This window comes from Mesocricetus auratus, unplaced genomic scaffold, assembly GCF_017639785.1.
Source record: "Mesocricetus auratus isolate SY011 unplaced genomic scaffold, BCM_Maur_2.0 Super-Scaffold_100008, whole genome shotgun sequence".
In the NCBI taxonomy this organism is placed as follows: domain Eukaryota; kingdom Metazoa; phylum Chordata; class Mammalia; order Rodentia; family Cricetidae; genus Mesocricetus; species Mesocricetus auratus.
The window spans coordinates 30,957,303-30,979,480 of NW_024429192.1; the positions used below are offsets into that span (position 1 = coordinate 30,957,303).

The 22,178-nt window shown below is 38.1% G+C and overlaps 2 protein-coding genes across 4 annotated transcripts in view; one reads left to right on the forward strand and one right to left on the reverse strand.

Annotated features, from left to right (window-relative positions):
• Arl13b (ADP ribosylation factor like GTPase 13B) overlaps positions 1-22,178 on the forward strand; it is a 54,315-nt gene that overhangs the window by 14,832 nt on the left and 17,305 nt on the right. For 2 of the 3 annotated variants that reach the window (XM_013118151.3, XM_005076759.4), the window contains exons 3-5: positions 2,476-2,725; positions 20,046-20,151; positions 21,502-21,704. In XM_013118151.3, coding sequence (XP_012973605.1) covers positions 2,476-2,725; positions 20,046-20,151; positions 21,502-21,704 — 559 coding nt within the window. The remainder of the gene's footprint in view (positions 1-2,475; positions 2,726-20,045; positions 20,152-21,501; positions 21,705-22,178) is intronic. The other variant, XM_040750608.1, reaches the window with a different exon arrangement.
• Stx19 (syntaxin 19) lies at positions 8,058-18,665 on the reverse strand. The gene is made up of 2 exons (XM_013118152.3): positions 18,398-18,665; positions 8,058-9,854 (listed from the first exon to the last, which is right to left on the reverse strand). Exon 2 carries the CDS (start codon positions 9,839-9,841, stop codon positions 8,960-8,962), a length of 882 nt encoding a protein of 293 aa, XP_012973606.1. The 5' UTR covers positions 9,842-9,854; positions 18,398-18,665; the 3' UTR covers positions 8,058-8,959.

The following is a 22,178-nucleotide window of genomic DNA, read 5'->3' on the forward strand; positions in this document are numbered from 1 at the left end:
CTGCTGTAGGATCATGAACCAGAAACAGATGTGTCACTGTGGTTCATGTGCCACTGACAAGAAGCAGTGATCTTCTGGACCCCTCTACTGCATCTGTATATTGAGTTAAACTTCCTAGCAAGAGCCAGTGCTGTCTGTTTCTCCCCAAATCTCTTCTTGGGTATCTTACAGTAGCTAGAATTAGTTTGCAATCAGTCATAGTGGGAGTAGTTACACTATGAAAATAGGCATATGCTGCATGTTAGCCTTCTCCCTCTATTTCCAAATAAGTATTTAATAGACCAGCACTTATTAATCTAGACTCTCCTCTCAGTCGCCACCTCTGAGGTTGGGAATTAATGTCTTTTGTAAACATTCATGTTCCCACACTTAAACAAACATTTCTAGCTCCCCGTGTAGAGGAAAATGTAACAGTACACGGGATAAGGATATTGTTGGCTATTTATCGTGAGAAATGACTTACAAGAGAAACCAAAAACCCAGGTTAGTCTCTGTAGCCTTTCGAGACCCAACCGGAACCTGGAAAGAGAGCGAGTCCCCTCCTCTCAGCTCTTTATCCCACACACTTTCTGCATGCCTGTGACCTGTGACCACGCACGGATAGACGTGGTCAGTGCTACAGTACCTAAGAACTCTCCGTACATCCCTGTATAAGCTCCTGTGTGATCCTGTTTCTGAAAGTCAGGCTACTTTTATCAGGTCTAGCCTTACCCTTTTGTCTTTTTAGTGATGAAGGTTAGCAGCAGAAACATGACTTGTGATGGCTCTGCTAAGTGTCTCAGGCAGCGCAGAAGCTGTTCTTGGATGCTTCCTGAGGGGAATGTGGTCCCTTGCAAGCCTGTTTCTCAGCTATAATTAATCTTAGAACACTCCTTCCTTGCAGATTTGTCACACTGAATGTTTTGTTAAATGTAGGAACCAGTCACTATAAACAAGTGTCATTTAGTAGAAATTTCTGAATGATGGGAATAGTTTATGCTGAGTCCATCCAGAGAGCACTAACTACATTTTGATTCTGATAACTGGAGAGATAGCTGGTACAACTGAGGAATTGACTTTTAATCCATTTACTATCACATAAAAAATTCAAAGCCTTTGGTGGTGTCTTTTTACTCTAAACAGAGTCCCGAGGAGAAAGATTTATAGTATATTCTAATGATAAGGGGAGAATGGAAGAGGCTGACATAACACTAAAGCTTTTTCTTACCGGCTGAATCTGCAAGGTCTATTAATGTTTAATAAGCTTTCTCCTCTATCTTTTGTTTTAATTTTTTTAGCTGTCTGAGAAATGGCCTGTCATTCATTTTCAGCCAATAGAGTGCTATTCCAATCACTGAACTGTATAACAGATATCTCAGGGACCCTCAGCAGCTTCCTTATTTCAGGACCCTCCTTGTTCAGTGTGGCTTCCACCTGGCTTCCACCCGTATTCACTGAAGGATTTGCCAGTGCATGCTTGTCCTACAGACACTGGGGAAACTGAAGCAGGAGAAGCACAAGTTGGAGCCCAGCCTAGGCTGCAGATGCGACCTTGTCTCAAAAGCAAACCCAAACCAAATAAATCTGTTGAGAATTTGATCCAGTGAATTTTTACTCCCTTGCTACTTGCTTGATTTCTCACCCTTGCTCTCAGACTTAGCCTAACCCCGCGTGCGGCTTCTATGTCTCTCAGGAATCTTTTTAAACCTCTCATGATCCTTGCTCTCCTTAGCAGGTATGGTAACGTGCCCTCTATACTTGGTGTCTTCAGATACAAAATTCCTCTTCTCAAAAGCCCACCAATTATAAATTTATTGGAACATATATGAAAAATTTTCCTATAGAAGTTCTGAATTTGATTTATCTGCTTGATAAAGAATTTCCTTATTCTTTGCAGCTTCTTCCATTTTGATTCTTTAGATTTCTTTATTTTTCTAATATTCCTGACTTTCCTTATACTTCCACAGAATTTGTAAAAGAGCCCTTGAAAATGGCATAGTGTTCAAAGGTTAAAACTGAGTGAAAAAGAAATTAACCTTAGCACAGAACTCATTCATTCATTATATAATTATTAAATGCCTATTTCATGTTAATTGCTAAGATTATGTTAAAACAAACAGCCAGGTGGAGATGCCCTAAATCTCAGCACTCAGCAGGCAGGAAGATCTCTGAATTCAAGGCCTTCCTGGTCTATAGAACAAGTTCTAGGACAGCCAGTTTACACAAAGAAACCCTGTCTTGAAAAACAACAACAATACAAATGAACAAACCAAAAACAAATTCCTTTATGTGTATAGTGAAAATACTAGTTGGATATGTACATTACTAACCCCTCTTTCATATAAGTGTTTTGAGTTAGTGTCTATTGCATCAGCTAATGACTTTTCCATTTTGTAGTGACATATGCATGATGAGTTTTATGTAGTTAATGTTGTAGAGATACATTAATGTTATTAAAGTATAAAAATTCCTCTTTTTTTATATCATTTGAAACAGAGCATCCTGAAGACGTAGCTCCCACTGTTGGATTCTCTAAAATTGACCTTAGACAAGGAAAGTTTGAAGTCACCATCTTTGACTTGGGAGGTGGAAAAAGAATTCGGGGAATTTGGAAGAATTATTATGCTGAGTCCTATGGGGTAATATTTGTTGTGGATTCCAGTGATGAAGAGAGAATGGAAGAAACAAAAGAGACAATGTCAGAAGTGCTAAGACATCCTAGGATATCAGGAAAACCTATACTGGTGTAAGTAATGGAGCATCCATCGGCCAAGAGATGTTTGTCTCTTACAGAATATTAAGTAACCAAGGTGATCATCTAGTAGTATAATGAACATGTACAATTACCTGACAGTTATAATGTTATACTGCCTTTGGTAGGGACTGAAGAATTTACCTTGTGTTATGAGTGAACTTACTAATTGGATTCCTTGAGGACTCAAATATGACCAGTTTTTAGGAAATCTTTCCTCACTTCCTGCCCCCGCCCCTTTAGGCATGCTAGGCAAAGGCTCTGTGCATTTGCAGCCACTGAGCTGCAGTATCAGCCCTTTTTCAAAACAAGACTTGGCTATGTAGGTTTGGTTGAACTTGAACTCTTGGTTCTCCTGCCTCAGCATTGTGAGTCGTGCAGTCATACCTAGCTTCGTCTCAATAATTTATGTTTTGTCATTGCCATTTTTTTATTCGCTTATTTTTGGGTTTGGTTTTCTTTAAGACATGTTCTCACATAGCTCGGGCTGGTCTTGACGATGATATGTAGCCAAGGATGACCATAGATTTCAGTGATGCACATGCCTTTAATCCCAGCACTCAGAAGGCAGACGCAAATGGATCTCAGTGAGTTCAAGGCCAGCCTGGTTTACAGAGTGAGTTCCAGGACAGCCAAAGCTGTTACAGGGAGAAACCCTGTCCCGGGGGAGAAAAGAAAAGAAGCACAAACAAAACAAATTTCAGATCTATCATCTTTACCTCCCAAGCGCTGGAATTGCGGGTGTGAACCACGTTGGTCAGCAGACCCACAGTCTTGTGCAAGCTAGGCCAGCACTCTTCCAACTGCCTGAGCTAGCAACCCCACTACTGTTCTGTTTTCAGTAGTGCCTTTTTGAAAGTTACTTAAATGGTTCCTTCTCTAATGGCACTTTAATTTCTCACTCTGAGATTTCATATTTTGCTATTGCTCATGTGATCGAGCCTTATTGTCTCAGTCATATGCTTGTAGCATTTTGTCCTCAGGCTGGAACATTTGTAGAAGACATTGAGGACGGGTGTATTCATGGCATTTGTGCACAGTAAACGCCAGATGGCGCTGTAATGTGAGACAAAGCAAAAACGAAAGTCCATTAGTTCAGATTGCTCCTCCCCTCTCAGCCGGAAGTGCTCTTGCCTTTTTGTCGCTTTGCCCTCATTCTTGTAATTCATTATTAAGGTATAAAAACCTGCCATGGTTAGGTTAAGAAAATGTAAGAGGAGATTCTTCTCTGTGCTTCTCAATTGCAGATGAAGATTTTTAAAAAAGACTACGAGAAGCTTGGATTATAAAAGTTGAAACTTTATTGGATCATTTACTGATAGAGCTTATGCTTTTAAACTTTTAAGTGTTTTATTAAAGAAGTTACTACATCTGTAGAATTGAGTCTCCCTTTTATTGTATCCGAAGTAAAATATTGATAGAAGTATATATGAAAGGTGACCTTTGTGAAGCCTACAGGCTAAAGCCATCTTTGAAAATAATTACGCAGGGACTCACTAGTGTCTGGAGTAAAATTAAATTATTAATCACCTTAATCATCAAAGGAGCAGTTCATGTCCTTTTAACCAAATAGTCATTTATTTTTCTTCTTTTTTTGAGCATATATGAATCTATGTGTATATTCAAAAATACTGAGTAACTGCTACAATTTGAATTAATGCATAAGGCACTGTTTGATTTCCTATGAAGTAAACTGAACTGAAAGTTTTATTCCCTAACTTTCATCAGCCCCAGTTGGTAGTAGTGTCCTAAGAAGACAGGCGCCATCTGTAGACTTCTCTCTTGGGTAGTCTTGGCCATTGTCTTTAGAGGGTTAATATCTCACCTTTCTGGAGTCCAGTTGAGTTGTCTAATACTTGCATCCAGAATATCTCTGAAGCCACCAGCTACAATTTCTTCTCAGGATAATAACTTTACTTGTGTTAGTCAGTTTAGCTATTGGAATAGTGACATGTCTTACTATACTGTGCTGGAGACCTGGGGTTGTAGAACTAGGATTTCTTAAGCACAAGTGTGATTGCCTTGACTGGCTTCGTCACTAAGTCCACTGCTCACTGAAGTACTAGGCCCCTTGTCATAAGCGTGCTCCTGACGCTGCCATCTTCATCTACCTACTGCAGTGACGAATGCTGTGGACTCGCACTCCAGCCTCCACCCATGTGCAGCGCTCTTCGTTTGCTACCACACTCTTTAGAATGAACAAAGAGCAAATGATTGACAGTGTTGCTAGGTTGACATCAACATGTCGCCATGGACCTCCTGCTTCTATATTTTCATCTCAGACCTCTAGGATTTTGAGGATGAGACCTTTGGAATCAGTCAGGCTTCAGGAGGTGCCCTTTCCTCTCCTCCGCTCCTCTTCCCTTCCTTTGTTTCCTTTTCTCTTCTTTCCTTTGTTTCCCTGAGACAAGGTCTCATACTGTAGCCTATGCTAACTTGGAACTCCCAGCAACCTGCCAGCCCAAGAATGGGATTGCAGGTATGCAACCACCACACAGTCCAGAAAGTTACTGATTCCTTCTGAGCCTCCAAGGCTCTACGTGTGAATGGGGATTTGGATGCCTGTGCCAACATGTGAATCAGATAATGAAAGTATGGCATTCAGAGTGTTCCTACTGTTCTGCAAATGAGTTTGAATATTATTGCTGATGATACAGTGCTTCAAAGTCTTACATGAATTCAAATCATTTAATCCAATTTAGTGGTGTTAACCTGCACCCAAAAGTCTTTAATCATTTTTAATTAACTTTTGCCTTCTATTTCCAGAGCCATCAGATTCCTAATGTTCCATCTACTCTTTCAAGAATTATTTTTCTCTTCTAGATAGTTATATTAAGCAAAACAATTGCTGCTTTTACTTTTTATTAAGTGTGGAAATAAAATATACGAATATTTAACAACTGATTAAATATGCTGTATTTGTTGTTTAGGTTAGGATAATACTAAGCAACTGAAGACATAGACATAAGATATTATTTCTCATGTTATGGCATAAACATAGGTGCAAATCAACAGAGAAGTCACATAGAAGAATAAAATCAAGTAATTTGTAAGAAAATTGAAACAAGTAGGTGTCACTAGGTTAAGTGAAATTATGCCGAGACAGAAAGGCAAATGTAACATTTTTTTCTCTTTTATGTAGAATTTAGAATCTAAGGGTGCTGGTGGGGAGGCAACTTGAGAATAGAAAGCAACTACCAGAGAAGGGTAGGAGAGACACAAGCAGGTAGATAACGCATGCGTGGAAATGGCACTGTTGAACCCATTATGTATAATTCATATTAATGTGATGAAAAGAAAATGTAGCAATGAAATAGAATATTTACTGCTTTGCAATAAATCTGTGCTTAATTCTTACTCTATAAGCATGATAGAATACTAAAAAAATACTTTTTACAAATCCATCTGGGCATAATTGAACTAATGCATATTAAATAGTACTTAATAGTCTTAGTTTTCATGATTAATTATTTAAGAACAGCTATAACCAAGTATCCATAAATCTCTAAATAAAAATTTAAAAGGAACAGTGGAGGTAATAGCTGCAGTTATCTGGTCAGCTGTTGAGTTTATCATCAGTCTTAAAGGAATCTTTCTATAGAGTTCCTCGAAGAATTTTAAGCTGGACACATGAAACATCTTTTCCACAGTGATGCTTGGTACCTGACACAGTGGAAAAATTCAATGTATATTTCTAAACTAAAATTACTTCATAGTACTTAAAGCATGATCTAACATGACAATTTAATCCTTTCAAGTTCCCCAGCTCCCTCAACACACATTTCATGCATGGCACAAGTGAGGGAAGCCCCCCCCCCCAGCAGACAGGGATGCTCACATACTCTGCCAGCATCCAAGCTGCTGAATTGCTAGGTTAAAGACACAAGTGTACTGGCTGAGACCAAAAGTTATCCCAGTATATTTTGGATGGGCCCCATCTTGCCATTTTTCAAGATGTTTCAATCCTTCCCTCTGGCCTGATTGCTTCTTTTATCCCCTTCTCCCTTAACTCTGTTCTTCCCAACTGATAACTTTATCTTAGGGTTCCTTGAGGAAGTAGAAATTGTGACACCTAAATTCTCTCACCTTTTCCCACCACTCTGACCAAGACTTTAAACAGATAGAGCCCTCTGGTGAGGAGTCAGTCCTGAAGAGATGTGAAGCCAGGGCACCTTAGGACACCTAATGCAGGAAACACAGAACACAGTGACGAAGGTAGTGACCTAGAGGAGGAGCTCACTTCTGATTTGCAGAAAAGAGGAAAACTCTGTTGGAGCAGACATGCAGCCTTCCATACTCTAAGGAGGAGAGGCGACAGGGCATGGAGTCGAAATGGGATTTGGTAGTAGGAAAAAGCGCTCTAACAGACTGTGGATATTGTTGGACTCACACAAGAAATCAATTGTGAATTCACATGCTAACACAGAAGCAAGTGAAACGGATTTCTAAGATGGTGTTTATTAGCTGGGCAGTAGTGGTGCACATCTTTAATCCCAGCACGGGGAAGACAGAGGCAGGCGGATCTCTGTGAGTTCAAGTCCACCCTGGTCCACAAAGCTACACAGAACAACCCTGTCTCAAAAAAAACAAAAGATGGTGTTAATTTCAGCAGATATTTACAGTAAGGATGATGAGATGCCACAGGTCATCAGGATGGCTTTGCTAGGGTGAGTACTCAGGAAAGCACTTTCTCAAAGGCAATTGTTTTTTCTAGAAGAACAATAGTGGCAAATATTTCCTGGACAGAAATATTACCTGTTAGTAGCAATAGAAGCAAAAAAAGAAATATCATGAAGGTAACCATGTTGCTTTCATATGTAGGAAATTGTAAGATTTTACCAATAAGAAAACAAAAATATGCCAGGCGGTGGTGGCGCATGCCTTTAATCCCAGCACTCGGGATGCAGAGGCAGGTGTAGCCCTGTGAGTTCGAGACCAAGCCTGGTCTACAAGAGCTAGTTACAGGACAGGCTCCAAAACAATACAGAGAAACCCTGTCTCGAAAAACCAAAATAAATAAATAAATAAATAAAAGAAAAGAAAACAAAAATATATTCTCCAGTAGGAAGACTAAATATCTTTATGGTGCCTATGCCCCACCCACCAATGGCAACATTCAAGTGAACATAGAGGGCTGGAGACGTAGCTCAGTGGTTAAGAGCACTGGCTGCTCTTCCAGAGGTCCTGAGTTCAAATTCCAGCAACCACATGGTGGCTCCCAGCCATCTGTAATGAGATTTGGTGCCCTCTTCTGACCTGTAGGCATACATGTAGGCAGAATAATGTATACATAATAAAAAATCTTTTTGAAAAAGTGAGCTTATAATTGGTGATAATAAGGACAGGTTTATTTCAGGCATAACAAATGGAGAGAATAGAATCTCCAGAATGACCCAGAATAGAATCTCCAGAATGACCCGCTCCATTACAGAAAGAACAGTGCAGACGGAGCACAGTGCAAAGACAGCCGAGAAGTGAAAGGCAGGGCTTCAAGAAAAAGCAGAATGGGCTCAGTGGTGCATTCCTGTGTCTTCCGAGCACGCTGGAGGCTGTCAGAAGGACCATCACACAGTCCTCTCTGGCCTCTTCATTAATTTATACTTCACCATAAGGTAATGTCACATGTTCAAACACACAGTTGCCTTTTGACTTTATCAAGTCCTCCGATCTGTATGTAATTCAGTTTCTTGTCCGTTTCCACGTTCATAAAAACAGACTTACCTCACCTTAGGTCTTATGCTTGACTGTCATCACGTTTATGATTGTGTTTTCCCAGAGTCCAGCTAGCACCAGGTTTACTCACCTATCTGAGGACAAAGACTTAATAGGCCTTTTAGCTTCATTTTGATGCACTGTGGCATCTTTTGAGACCTTGCTTTATACAACTCTCAGTTACCCAACTATTCTCAAATAAGCCAGAATAATAAAGTATCTGTATCACTTAGTTGAATATTCATCATAAGAATTCAGAAATGCACAGGAGGACTCGATATCTTTCCAGAAACGTAAGTTCTTTCACTGTCATTTTTAATAGTTAACCTGCACATTTAAGTGCCTGTCTTGTGTCACCGGCTTCAGCATTTCTGTTAACTTTAGTGGACAAGTGTTAAAGGGAAAAGTGGCCAGTTAGCAGTGTTAAAATGTATGTAACTGGACTTGTGGAATGCAGACAACCCAAACAAGACTCTGAAATGTGGAAACCTTAGCCCTGAACCCCGAGAAGTTTCTTTATTTGGAACCACAGCATGGGCAGCAGCAACAGCACAGAACGCTGCAGGGGTTTCTTCTTTTGTATTTTACAGCAAGTCCAAATTTCTCTTTGGTATTGATGACATAATCTTTTGTGCTGGTCACCATTGCCTCAATGTTGTTGAGGCTTTCTCCTTGCTCCTCTACCAGAAGAGATATCTGAATGAAGAGGTCCCGCAGGTCCTTCACTTGATTCTCCAGATTCACAAGCTCTTTGTGTCTCTGTTCAATCTCCGAGAGCTGTGCTTTAGTGATGCTGGTCTCGGTGAGTAAGCTTTCATTAAAAACTTCCCATTTCCCATGATGAAGCATGGCATTCACTTCCTCTTCAGACACTTCCTTTCCAGCCACTTCAAGCTGGCGGACAATAAATGTCTTGCACTTCTCTTGCTTTGAGGCTATTGTGTCGTTGTAGAGAAACATGGTTTGCTGAAAGTGGCGGAACATCGCGGCATACTGAGACTTCAGTATCCTTGTGACCACTGATGACGGACCATTGTCAATCTCTGACTTATTTACTTCTTTGACCAAATCACCCAGTGCTCTGTTAATGTGTTCTGCTTGGATTTTTATCTCCTTCGCAATGGTCGAGTCTCGCTTAAGTAGGCTAAACCTTCTCATGGAAGCCATCAAGCTCTTCTGTTGCTGTCCAAACTTTTGAACATCATCAGCAAAGCTGTTAATAGTCTCCTGCAGTTTTTGGATCTCATGTAGATGTCTCTCAGCTACAGGCTCTCTCTCATAAATAACAGCTTGCTGGACAAGCACGCCTTGGTCATCTGCTTCTGCAAACACCTGACTGTCCAGAGAGAGTTCGATTTCCTTGGTTCTCTGTTTTAATTCTTGAAGTCGGTCTTTCATCTTTCCTTCTCTCCTAAGAAACAAAAATAATGAAGTTAAACAAAGAAGTTGCTGTTTTTCCCCATTATCTATGTATTTCTTAGCAAAAATTCTAGTTTTCTAACAGGAAGTATTAAAAAATGAGGAATATGAACACGGCATGATGGCTCTCGCCTGAAATCCCTGTAGGGAGACTAAGGCAAGCGTACGGCAAATTCAAGGCTATCCTAGGCTACATATGGAATTTGAGGCCAACCTGAATTATATAGTAATAGCTAAAAAAGAAAAAGAGAATCAAAACTTAATTTCCTCCTAGAGATGATCAAAATAGAGAAAGTAAGACAAGGTAATTTAGGAATTACTTTGGATGGTTGCTCCTGCCGTACATCTCGTTTATTTGAGTATAGTCGCTGAGAAGGCAATTGGGAGGATATAGTTGCCCACAAGTAAGTTCATCTATGCCATTATACTGTCCACAACACAATTTTCCATTACAAAAGTTGCTTTGACTGTACTTTAACTTTTAGGATTGGACTTAGCCTCCTAAAAATGATTCCTTTCCCATTGAATTTAGTCTATGTCCTGTTTAAAATAGACATTTTTCTGGTACTGGAGAGTTGAGAACACCTAGTATTTTTGCAAAGGTTCAGGGCTCCTTTCCCAGCACACAAAAATGACAGTGTAACAACCATATGTAATTACAGTTTCAGGAGATCTGATGCCCTTTTCTCATTTCTGTGGGGACCACATATGTATGTGATAAACATACATACATCAGGCAAACTTTCATCTGCATAAAAATATGCACATATATAATCATTGTACTGAATATGTACAGAATAAATCCTCTGGATTTTAAGTGACATATAATGAGCTTTTTGAATTAGCATATTTTATATAGCCTTGTTTTCTTCTCTATTGCATATATGAAAATTACTCAATTGATTATGCTGACTTCTCATTCTTGTCAGTTATTTCCAAGGATCTCAACTCCTAGGGGAAAATGTATAGGAACTCATATGATAATCTTTAGACTTGAGAACATGTTTATATATGACCTTCCCTGAGAATGCTGATATTTACATTTTCAACTAGTGCTCTTAATTGTCCATAGCATCAAATCAAATTGAAATAAGTTAAATATGATTATATATAATGATAAGGCAGTGACACACACACACATACATACATACATACAGTGAAATAAATAAAAGCTATTATTGTTGCCGGGTGGTGGTGGCACACACCTTTAATCCCAGCATTCGGGAGACAGAGGCAGGCAGATCTCTGTGAGTTTGAGGCTAGCCTGGTCTACAGAGCGAGTTCCAGGACAGCCTCCAAAACAATACAGAGAAACACTGTCTTGAAAAACCAAAAAAAAAAAAAGCTATTATTGTTAATAAACCACTATTTTCTTAATCCTTGAGTATAGAAAGGCACTTAATGCCTTCATAGTTTTGAAAAGACTGAGTAGGAATATAAATAGCTCATTTATCTCTAGATATTTTCTTAATATTGAACAGAGAGAACTCTGATAGGGTGTAATAATGTGAGACTCAATATTTGATATATTTATACAGATTTTTTAAATTAATGATTTGAACATATAGTTATAAGATATATTCATGGTGCATAGTGTGGAATTATCTTTAGTGTCCTGAAGTTGTATTGAAATTCAGAGATTAAAGATTAAAGTAACATCAATCATATCCTAAATGTAAAAGTAAAAAAAAAAAGAGAGAGACTTAATGGGAAAGGATGTGAAATATCAAGTATTTAGCTATAAAATAGAAAACTTTGTTTCATAGCAGTTATCTATGACAAAGTGTTGGACTTCAATACATGCTTTTGTTCAGCTACCAGAATAATAAGTACCAGTATAATAGGCTAAGAAAGATACTTGTGCCACTTAAATTATGCTATTCATGGCATTTTGAAGGTATGATGCTTTGTGATGGAAACTCATAAATTAGAAATCCACAAAGGAATTTGAAGTAGAGAATCTTTGAAATAAATTTAAATAGTTGTAAGAGATCTCTTTTACAATTGTTTTCTAAAATGTGAAAATCTGTCTATGCAGCATGGTTAGACATAGCATCATTCTAAAGGTCATTGGGTGGGAATTATATGGAAGGAGTGTTAATGTAGTATCACTTTGTAAGCATGCAGAACTGTCGTGAGATGAACTAGTTTATGAAGTTAGAATTGAAGAGATATATACGGTCATCATATTCTCAACAGATAATCAGGCAAGGCTGTTGTGGAATATTACTTTAACTATGTAAAGGTGTGTTGCATTTGTTTAACTAGGCAGAGATATATTGCTGTTTTACCTTGCCTGCTTAGGGTACCTGATTGGTCTAATAAAAAGCTGAACAGCCAGTAGCTTGGCAGGAGAGAGACAGGTAGGGCCAGAAGGCAGAAAGAATAAGTAGGAGGAAGAATTTAGGCCAGAGAGAAGAGAAAAGAGAAAGAGGAAGAAAGGGAAACTCACAGGCTCAGGCAGCCAAAAAGGTTAAAAGCCCCGAGGCAAAACATAGATGAAAAGAAACAGGTTAATTTAAGTTATAAGAGCTTGTCAGACAAGCATTCATAACCAAAAAGTCCATGTCATGATTGGGGTGCTGGTCGGTGGCCCAAAAGAAAGCCTGCTACACAAGGCCTCTTTAAGGAGATATTTGTGTTGTGACTCCGAATATTGAGAAGCCAGACAGGGAAGAGACATGAGAGTGTAGGCTCTATACAGGAGCTAGAATGCCAAAGCAATGAGTGAGACTGATGTACTTTAAAAAATTATTTCTAATTATGTGTATTGTGTGTTTCTGAATGGATACTTGCATGTGAGTAGATATCTGTCAAGACCACAGGTGTTGGATGCTCTGCAACTGGAGTTAAAAGTGGCTGCGAGGCTCCTGCTATAGGTTATAGAACTGGAACTCATGCTGTCTGACGCTGTTGTGATTTAAGAAAAAATGAATGCTTGTGTAGGTAGAAATTAGTAGAAGGAAAACTAACCGAGGAAAGAAATCAGAAAGGTAGATAAGAAGCAGATTATAGACTTGTATGCAGGGTAAGGAATGTGAGTTTACTATAGAAGAGTCCGTGTGGCATTGGCGTGAATTTTGTTTTCAAAAGTTTTTTTTAAACTTATTTTAAATAAAATTGTTTCCTAGTGTAGCAAAAGTGGCTCATGAGTTGAATAATAAAAACAGAATACATGAAAATCATTGGGGAATGTTTTTGAAAGTAGAAGCAATATGACCTAATTTTAACCCATCAGCCACATCTGGCAAAATTAGCTTTTGAGACACTGTCCAAAAAAAGTGTTTGACCTTTTATCCCTTGTTCTTTCATTCCCAACCTCCCCAAGGCCCTGTTTTCTCATCTCCTCTAACTCTGAATATTGAGGTGCTTATAAAGTGAAGGATACCCACCATTATTGTTAGTAATGACACTAAATACGTTGATTCCAAGTTAGATCTCCAGTCTAGATTGCTCTTGAAATACCTTCTTGTTAGGTGTGTATGTCTGGAGTGAGTCAGTCATATCTCAGTGCTTAGATTGTTCTGGCTCACTCACAGCAACTCAACTCTGCTCTTTCAGGACTCCAATTCAAAAGCACCAGTCATCCTTGATTATTTTTTTCAGTATTTTATGTCTTAGTTCATTTCCAAACAACTAATAAAGCTCATCAGCCTTTCTTCCTTAGTATATTTGAAGCTGGCCATCTCTTCCAGTCTGAACCAAGACATTATTCACGTGGATTACTGTCATAGTCTCCTGAGTGCCAGCTTCCTCTTTCACAACCTCATCTTTTCTCATGAGAGATTTCAGTTAAAATGGGCTTCTGTGCCCCAAACTCCCCTTTGGTATCTCTTCGAGAAAAAGCCAGCACCTAGAAGGGAAAGACTACCTAGGCACACAGCAAGTTCTAAATACAAGTAATTGGAATGGTTGGGCATATAGGAAAGACTCCACATCCCAAGGAGTAAAGCCTTTTAACGTCAAAAGTTTTTACATGTTGGCTGTTTGCTCACACTTTCATTATACTTCTATTACTGAAGTCTTGTGTTTCAAGCTTCTGCTGTCTATAGGACATTTGAAGTGTTCTTTTTACTTCACCTATTTTAAATATTTTAACTCCAGTAGTTCATAGATCCTCTCCCCCAAACACACACTCACACACACACACACACACACACACACACACACACACACACACACACACAGATGTAATGTAACATTAAAACCAAATTCAAACCTGGGCCGTGGTGGCCCACACCTTTAATCCCAGCACTCAGGATACAGAGGCAGGCCAGCAGGGTATACAAAGCAAGTTCCAGGACAGCCAGCTACACAGAAACCCTGTCTGGAAAAACAAAACAAAACAACAAAACAAGCAAACAAGAAAAACACAACCAAATTCAAAATAAGGGATTTCTAAGCTGGAAAAGGATTCTTCTTGCCTGTCATCTTCATTCTGTTTTCACCTTTCCTTGCACGGAGTAATTTCTCTACCTTCTGATAAAGACTACTGGGTTAGAAACTACCACAGTAGTGAGTTTCACAACTCAGAGTGAATAACAATATTAAACACTGACATTAAATATAGAAAACTTGCAAAATGAAAATTAGTCACAGAGGAATATAAGACTAGATATTATACTAGGAATGTAATTATGGATCTGTATATTCTGTATATCTTCTTGAAATATTTTGCCTCTTTTCCATAGGTCTAGGATGTAAAACAGAATGAATGTACTGAGTAATATCTACTATTATTATTTATGTCCCCTATTAAAATGTAAACAGTAATTTTGATCAGGAAAGATTTCAATACTAAAGCAAACAATTATATGTAAAAGATTTTATAGCTCATTTTTATAGTTTTTCCTCATTTTGTTATATAATTAGTGGTGTAGTGTTGTATATATGTGTGTGCGTGCGTGCGTGCGTGCGTGCGTGCGTGCGTGCGTGCGTGTGTGTGTGTGTGTGTGTGTGTGTGTGTGTGTGTGTGTGTGTGTGTGTGGCATTGCCAATGTATGGAGGTCAGAAGACAACTTCTGGAGCCGGGAGTTAATTCCCTCCTTCCACCATGTGGATTACAAGGAACTGAACTCAGGTCATCAGGTTTGGCAGCAAGAACTTTAACTTGTGGAGCTATCTTACCATCACTAGTCATTGGATTTTTGAGACAGGTTAGGCTAGACTTGAACTCAAAATCCTTTTGTTTCTTCCTTCTAAGTGCTGAGGTTACAGATATACATCACTCACCTAGCAATTTCCCCTGTTTTAATTATACTAAACAAGTTATGTCATATATTACTTGTAATTGTAGCATGTAATTAACTATAGTTAATTATAATCAATTAATTCAAATTAATTAATTCAATCCTTAATTCAAATTTTAAGAGTCTAAATCCTTAATTCTAAATTTTAAGAATTACAGTAATTCCTTGTAAAAGTTAAATCCTACCTAATTCTATTATATGGCAGTGTAATTCTCAAGCCTTGAGTTAATGTTCGGAATGGTTATTTTTGTCTATATATGTTCACAAGAGTTCTAGTCTCCATCTTGGTTTTTTGGAGACCCCAGTTCCACCTTTCTGGCATGGCCATTTCCATATCTAGTCCAGCCCTGAGCCTTTCACAGGCATTACAACACCTTCTCTAACATGTTTAGGATGGGATGATCCTTTTGTCTTAAAAAAAAAAAAAGCAGCAAATTATTGGTGCCATAGACAAGCTTTTTCCTGATGTGTTAGTTGTTTTAGTAAGTGCAGAGGGGTGTGCAAATGTATTCATATGTACATTCCTGCATATGTCATGTATACACATAAAACCCAAGTAAATATTAGAACATTTCTTTCTTTAGATCACTGTTAGTGATGTGAACATGATGCTTATATGGTTAGTATCATTAGATATCATATAAATATATATGTTGTGCATCAATTTTTGGTTGTGTATCATTTCTTTGGAATAGCTAACATATTTCTGTTAAAGTTTCTTTGTATTATCAGGTTATCTTTCTTGGTAATAAATTCTTTCCTTTCAGGTGACCACTACTGGCTACTCTCTTGAAGGTAGACAAATGTATTATTGTGTCCATTGAGATACATTATGTGGGAATGTCCTCGATGCCTTTCTATGGATTCAATCTAAGGTTGTTTGATTGTTCCTACTAAAGCCATGGAATTTGTCCACTGTTGTCCAGGCAATGGGAGTACAGACCTGGAGGTTGAAAACATCTGCCAGTGCTAGAAAGCTTGCCCAGTAATTCATGGTACCCTGGGTTGTACTTACAGAATCACAGAAAAGACACATAAACATATGTGTTTGTATGTGTGTATAAATAGGTAGGCAGACAGACATACAGACAGACAGCTCAGCTTTCTGTGATTTTGTTAAATCCTGCTCTAATCCTGGACTAGTTAAAATAGGTATTTCTGTGTCTGTACAGACTGTTCTCTTTTCCCTAGTTCATCTAGGAAATTCAGGTTTATTTGCTATAGTATCTAAAGCCCAAGTCCCAGCCTCTAAGATAGACTCTTTTCTTGTAGTAGTCCAAGGTGGTTGTGTTTAATTTCTGTTCATAACTGTGCTTATGTTCCCTCTTCATTTCTAGAACCTGCCAAATTTTGCTATTTTAAAAGCTTTTGGTATGGTTTTAATTGATACCTTTAAAGTTAAGTTTATATCAGACATTCCTCCATATTCCAGACAGAAGGGAACCATTTAGAAAATAGCTGTCTACTGTGATGAAGACATAGGTGATGACCTTTGCAGTGTTACCGTATTTACACGTTTTCTTCAATTCTTGTTTGTCCATTTAGAAACTCAGGTGCACTTATATGCTGTGTGTATGCATTTTTTAGCAGTTGGTGTTCATTACTATTTATGTACAGCTTTTGCCAGTTTAATTTTATGTCCATAGATTAGAATTAATCATATTAGAATTTAAATTTTGGATACAGTTCATGTAAACATAAATATGAAACTCATAAGAAATCATTTAATTGGTTAGGCTAGATGAAATTCATGAGATCATTTTTTTATGCAGTTCTCTTAGAGTGGTAGTATTCTGTCTATAGATGATAGGATCATCAGTACATTTAATTTGCTACTGTAAATTTTTGAATTTGCTGTGTGGTTTGAGTTTCACCCATAATGTTGACTATGTCTGTGAGTGTAAGTGTGGTATTTGAGAAAAGAATAAAATATGATAGTAGCTGATACATGTGGTAAAAACTTATAGTAGTTTCCTGTGGAAAAGAGAAAAAGTAAGTAGGAATAACGCAAAGGGAACTTGTCCACCCTGTTACAGAGAATGCAGATTCCTAGAGACAAACATGAATATGTATTACCCACAGCCTTTAGAAATATACCATGGGGCAGCGGTGGGGAACACCCTTAATCCTAGCACTGGGGGGGAGGGCAGAAGCAGGAGGATCTCTGTGAGTTCGAGGCCAGCCCAGTCTACAGAGTGGGTTCCAGGACAGCTAGGGCTACACAATGAAACCCTGTCTTGAAAACCAAAATAAATCAATAAATTAAAAAATAATAACATTTAAAATATACACCATGGGAAACATGTCTAATATGCTTATGGACGTTCTAAAGTAAACCTTCTGTAGTTACTATGTTGATTAATAGGTACTTCAAGAAATGCATTTTGTTCTTATGTATAAGGGGAATCTTACTCTATATATTTTGTAAGCTTGAATTGGCTGACATTTTCAGTAATGTATCCTTTCAGTATCCTTTCTTTGGATTTGAGGTCCAAGTGTTATTTTCTTTTTGAACTAACTAGTAAGATCATAACTTTATTAACAGTTAGTTGTTTTTTTTTTACTTTTGCTTATCTGATTCAGATATGAGATAGTCTTCATATTAAATTTCAAAGTGCATAGCCTTGAAGAGAGATTGCCTTGCATATATAATGTGGCCAACTTCATATCTCCTTTAAAAACACAAAAGTCATTATGTTGATTTGAAATGAGTATTTATTAAATTCAGATATCGGAACAATTATAACTTAGGAAGTACATTTCATTTAAATGGTGCCAATTTAAATATTAAGTTGATCTAATGGCTTGAAAAAAACTATGCTTGAGTGCTTCGATATTTTATAGTAGCCCTTCCCCAACAAAACTATTTTTCTGTCAAATTTGGGCATAAAGTTCTGTTCAGCACTAAGTGTAAAAGTCCTGTCTAAAATAAACATAGCATTATTTAGTATCAATAAAGAAAGAATTTCAGATTTGTTTTCACAGGATCTGTTTTTCTAAACTGAGAAGTTTTTATAGAATTAAAGTAATGATTTTATCTGAGGTTGGTAATTCCACCTCAGTCCTCTTCAGGTCATCCTAGCCAGGATAGGTCGGCTGCTTGCAGCTCTGTGCAAATCTAAGCAGTAAAATAACTGAAGGACCTGCTGAGCCATTCTTGGCTGTCACAGAGTACCTGCTTTGCAGTTTCTGGGTATTTCACTTTACATAGCATGTGCACATGTGCATACACACACACACACACACACACACACACACACACACACACACACACTAATTCACTTACCTTACTGTCTTGTTCTTGGTTTCCCACCCGTGGTGTTAGAGTCCTTAGTCTGAGAGAAAATCCGAGTGCCATGGAGTGTAATGCTCGATCCAATGCTTAGATCACTTCTAAGCCACAGGCTTTCCTTATGGTTCTCATACAGTTAACTGAAAGCCAAACAATGAAGTCAAATATGTTGGAGATAAAGTTGTACATTTGCTGTTACTATCAAATGAGAATCGTGAATTGCTTACTTCACACCCGGGAAATCTGGTTTTGCCTGTTCCTCACCTGTTCTTAGATTAAAGGGAGATGGCTTTCAGTGGAGCTCCTTGGTAACAGGAAGTCCTTGTTAAATTGTTCACATAGAGTGTGAGTACATTCACTGTACCCAGTCTACACTGCCTGCAGAATGCCTGACTTCCGAAAAATGCTGGTGTGTCTAAACAAAGGTGTCTTTGTAGATTTCAAAACCTGAAAGGACAGAACGAGTTAGGCCTGAATAGGAATGGAAGGAAGCCTAGTGTGCAGAGTTTTAGATTCCGTTTATGATTGAATTCTCTTCTCCTTGGAAATCCCACAGGGTTTAACTCACAGAATTTCAGAGGACCTTTGTCTTCAAACCTTCCACTTCACGTTTCTTTCTATACTGTTATTTTTACTTTAGAGTAAGTTTCTATAATTTCTCAAAGTAGAATAACAGTTATGCAGTATGTTTATTATGTCAATCTAGAAATTCAAAATTAATTTCTACCAGGAAGGAATACTTAACAGAGATGTAGGAATGAAAATTCTTTCATAGTATCAAATTTCTAAACCTTTACTTTTTTTGATGTTCCTACCTCCTACCCCCAGTGGAGATGTGGGATGGACATTGCTGTAATCAAAGTGAAATGTAGATTGAGTCTTTGAATTCCCACTTCCTCAAATCTGTTCTTTCCCCCTTCCCTACCAAATAAAACACTCCTTCACAGTAAGTACTCAGTCAAGATGTCATTTTGTACCTTAGAGTGAAGTACAGATTTCTTTATTCCGCATCAAGATAATTTCAGGATTGAATCTTGCGTTTGAAAAACATATCATGGTAGAAAAGAAACATGTTCTCCACAGTACTCAGTTGCAAATTTTGAAATACCACCCCAATATATATATATTTTTTTTTCAAACAAAATATCCATGTTTATATTTTCAAAAAGAAACAGTGTGAAGTTGAACTAAGAAATAGTGAAAATGATTGTGTATTGAATGATGGGTGGAGTAGGAGAAGCCTCCACAATAATTTCCATACTTGCTTCATCTGGTCACTCTGGTGTGAAATGGGATGGAGCTCACATTCCCACCAGCACTGTTAAGAAGAAAAGGCATGGATTCCTGTCTGCGGGTTGTGGACAGTAGCCTGCTTCCTCTATTGGTAGTTTTTATTATCGTTGGGTGGTTGCTTGTCTTTTTTCACTGGCTGCTTTTGCTTGGGTTTTAGTAGCCAGTTCTTCTACACTGGAATTTAGAGCAGTCGCCATGAAAGGTTATGAAATCTGTGCTACAGTATTCCCTGAGCCAGCTTATTCTATAATGACAGATTTAAATCTTGGGAACAGAGACCGGGGAAGGGACACTTCAGTTGCCATGTGATTATACATTTGCTGTTCAACCAGTTCATTTGTCTTCCTAGATTGGCAAATAAACAAGACAAGGAGGGGGCTTTGGGAGAAGCCGATGTGATTGAATGTCTGTCCCTGGAGAAGCTGGTCAATGAGCACAAGTGCCTGTGCCAGATAGTAAGTATATTATGCTATTAGTATGATTATCATTATTATGTTTTAATTTTGTTCAGAAAACTTAGTTTCTATGGAAGTGGTAGTCAACTGGAAAACAATCTTTTGGGGCAGCTGTACGGTAAGGTAACTCAGCTGAGAAAAGCGCCCAGGCTTGACCATGGGAGTTCTCTCCCTGGGACCCAGTATGGTAGGAGACCACAGACCCCTGCAGGTTGTCTCCTGACCCCATGTGCTGTGCTGTTTGCCGCATACCCCCAGATTAATAAATAAACGTAAGGAGATAAAATAGTAGTGAAATAACCTTTAGGCCATGCACCATTCTGTCATTGTTCAGTTAATACTGTAATATCTCTTCTATTGTTTTTCACTAACTTCTAGAAACTTTCCTACATTCTTTCTAAATTTTTATGTTTGTTCTTGTTGGTAGATATCGCTGATAGAATCAGTAACCTTTCATGTTGCAAATTTTGGAAATTAGAAAACAAAAAATTTTTAGTATAAGAGATTTAATAGGATTTTTAAAAAGTTACAGCATACTGTGAGCTGTCGTACAGTCTTGAGGAACACAGCAGAGGACTTACTCTCGGGAAATGACTGTGAGACTGTAGGTCTCATAGATGTGTCTGTTGCTGTATTTTCACAGGCAGATGATTGTTTTCCTTTGTTCTTTGTTCTTTTTCTGCTTGCTTGGTTTTTGTTGTTTGTTTGTTTGTTTTTGGATTTTTTGTTTTGTTTTGTTTTCCACACAGGGTTTTTCAGTGTAGTAGCCCTAGCTGTCCTGGAGTGTGATTTGTACACCAGGCTGGCCTTTAACTCACAGAGATCCACCTGCTTCTGCCTTCCGAGTGCTGGGATTAAAGGTGTGAGCCACTGTACCTAGCTCAGCCTAAGAGTTTACAACCTCCAATATTTTTTCCCAAACCTCCTGGTTTTTTTTGTTTTTTGTTTTTTTGTTTTGTTTTGAGACTGTCTATGTCACTCTTGTTGGCTTCAAATTCTCAAAAATCTGTCTTCCTGTTTCTGCCTCCAGAGTGCTGTGTAGAGAGGTATGTACTACCATGCCTGGTCTTTCCTGGTGTTCTTAGTGCTTTTCCCAGGGCATTTCAGTTTGTCTTCCAGTAAATTTATGTAAAATGGTATCTGGTCCTCTCATCTTTTTCATGATGTAACATAGATTACATGTATAATTATTTTCAAGCTCTGATGGTACTAAATTTAGTTATTACAAAATTGTGTTTCGCAAGTTATATTATTAAAGGATTAAATTTTACTTTACCGATAAATTTACTTAATGGTTATTTGTGTGGAGAACTTTTAGCTTTAATCATTGGGTCAAATGATTTTCTTTAGGAACCTTGTTCAGCAGTCTTGGGATATGGAAAGAAAATTGACAAGTCCATTAAAAAGGGGCTTTATTGGCTACTGCATATCATTGCAAAAGACTTTGATGCCTTAAGCGAACGCATCCAAAAAGACACAACTGAACAGCGAGCTCTTGAGGAACAAGAGAAGCGAGAGAGGGCTGAGCGAGTTCGAAAATTACGAGAAGAAAGGTAAGTTGATTAAATTTACCACACAGCTCATCTGAAGATTAAAAGAGACAGTTTTAATCTGTTAAGTTTTGCTAATTCAGTCTGTATGTTCAGTTTTCTCTCTTTGTGTATGAAGAAAGATTTTAAATAAGTTTCCCATTTCTGTGAATCTTTGCATACACAAGTGTAGATGGTCCTTTTGTTTTGTTGTGCTAGAGAATGCAGCCCAGGGCTTGGTGTATGGTAGGCAAACACTCCACTGTGGAGCCCTATCTCCAGCCCAAGTGATGAACTTGTAAAACTTTCCTGGGGATGGAATAGTAGTTAAGTATGCTTCTTAAGTAGTAACTGCTTCCCAAAGTTTTAAATTTGTATTAACTGATGCTAAGTAATTTCAGAGTCCTTCTTCTCAAAGTCTCAGGAGATTTCCCTTTAGGAACAGGTAGAGTGTCTGGAGGCATTTTTATTTACTGTGGGTGGGGTGACATAGGTAGA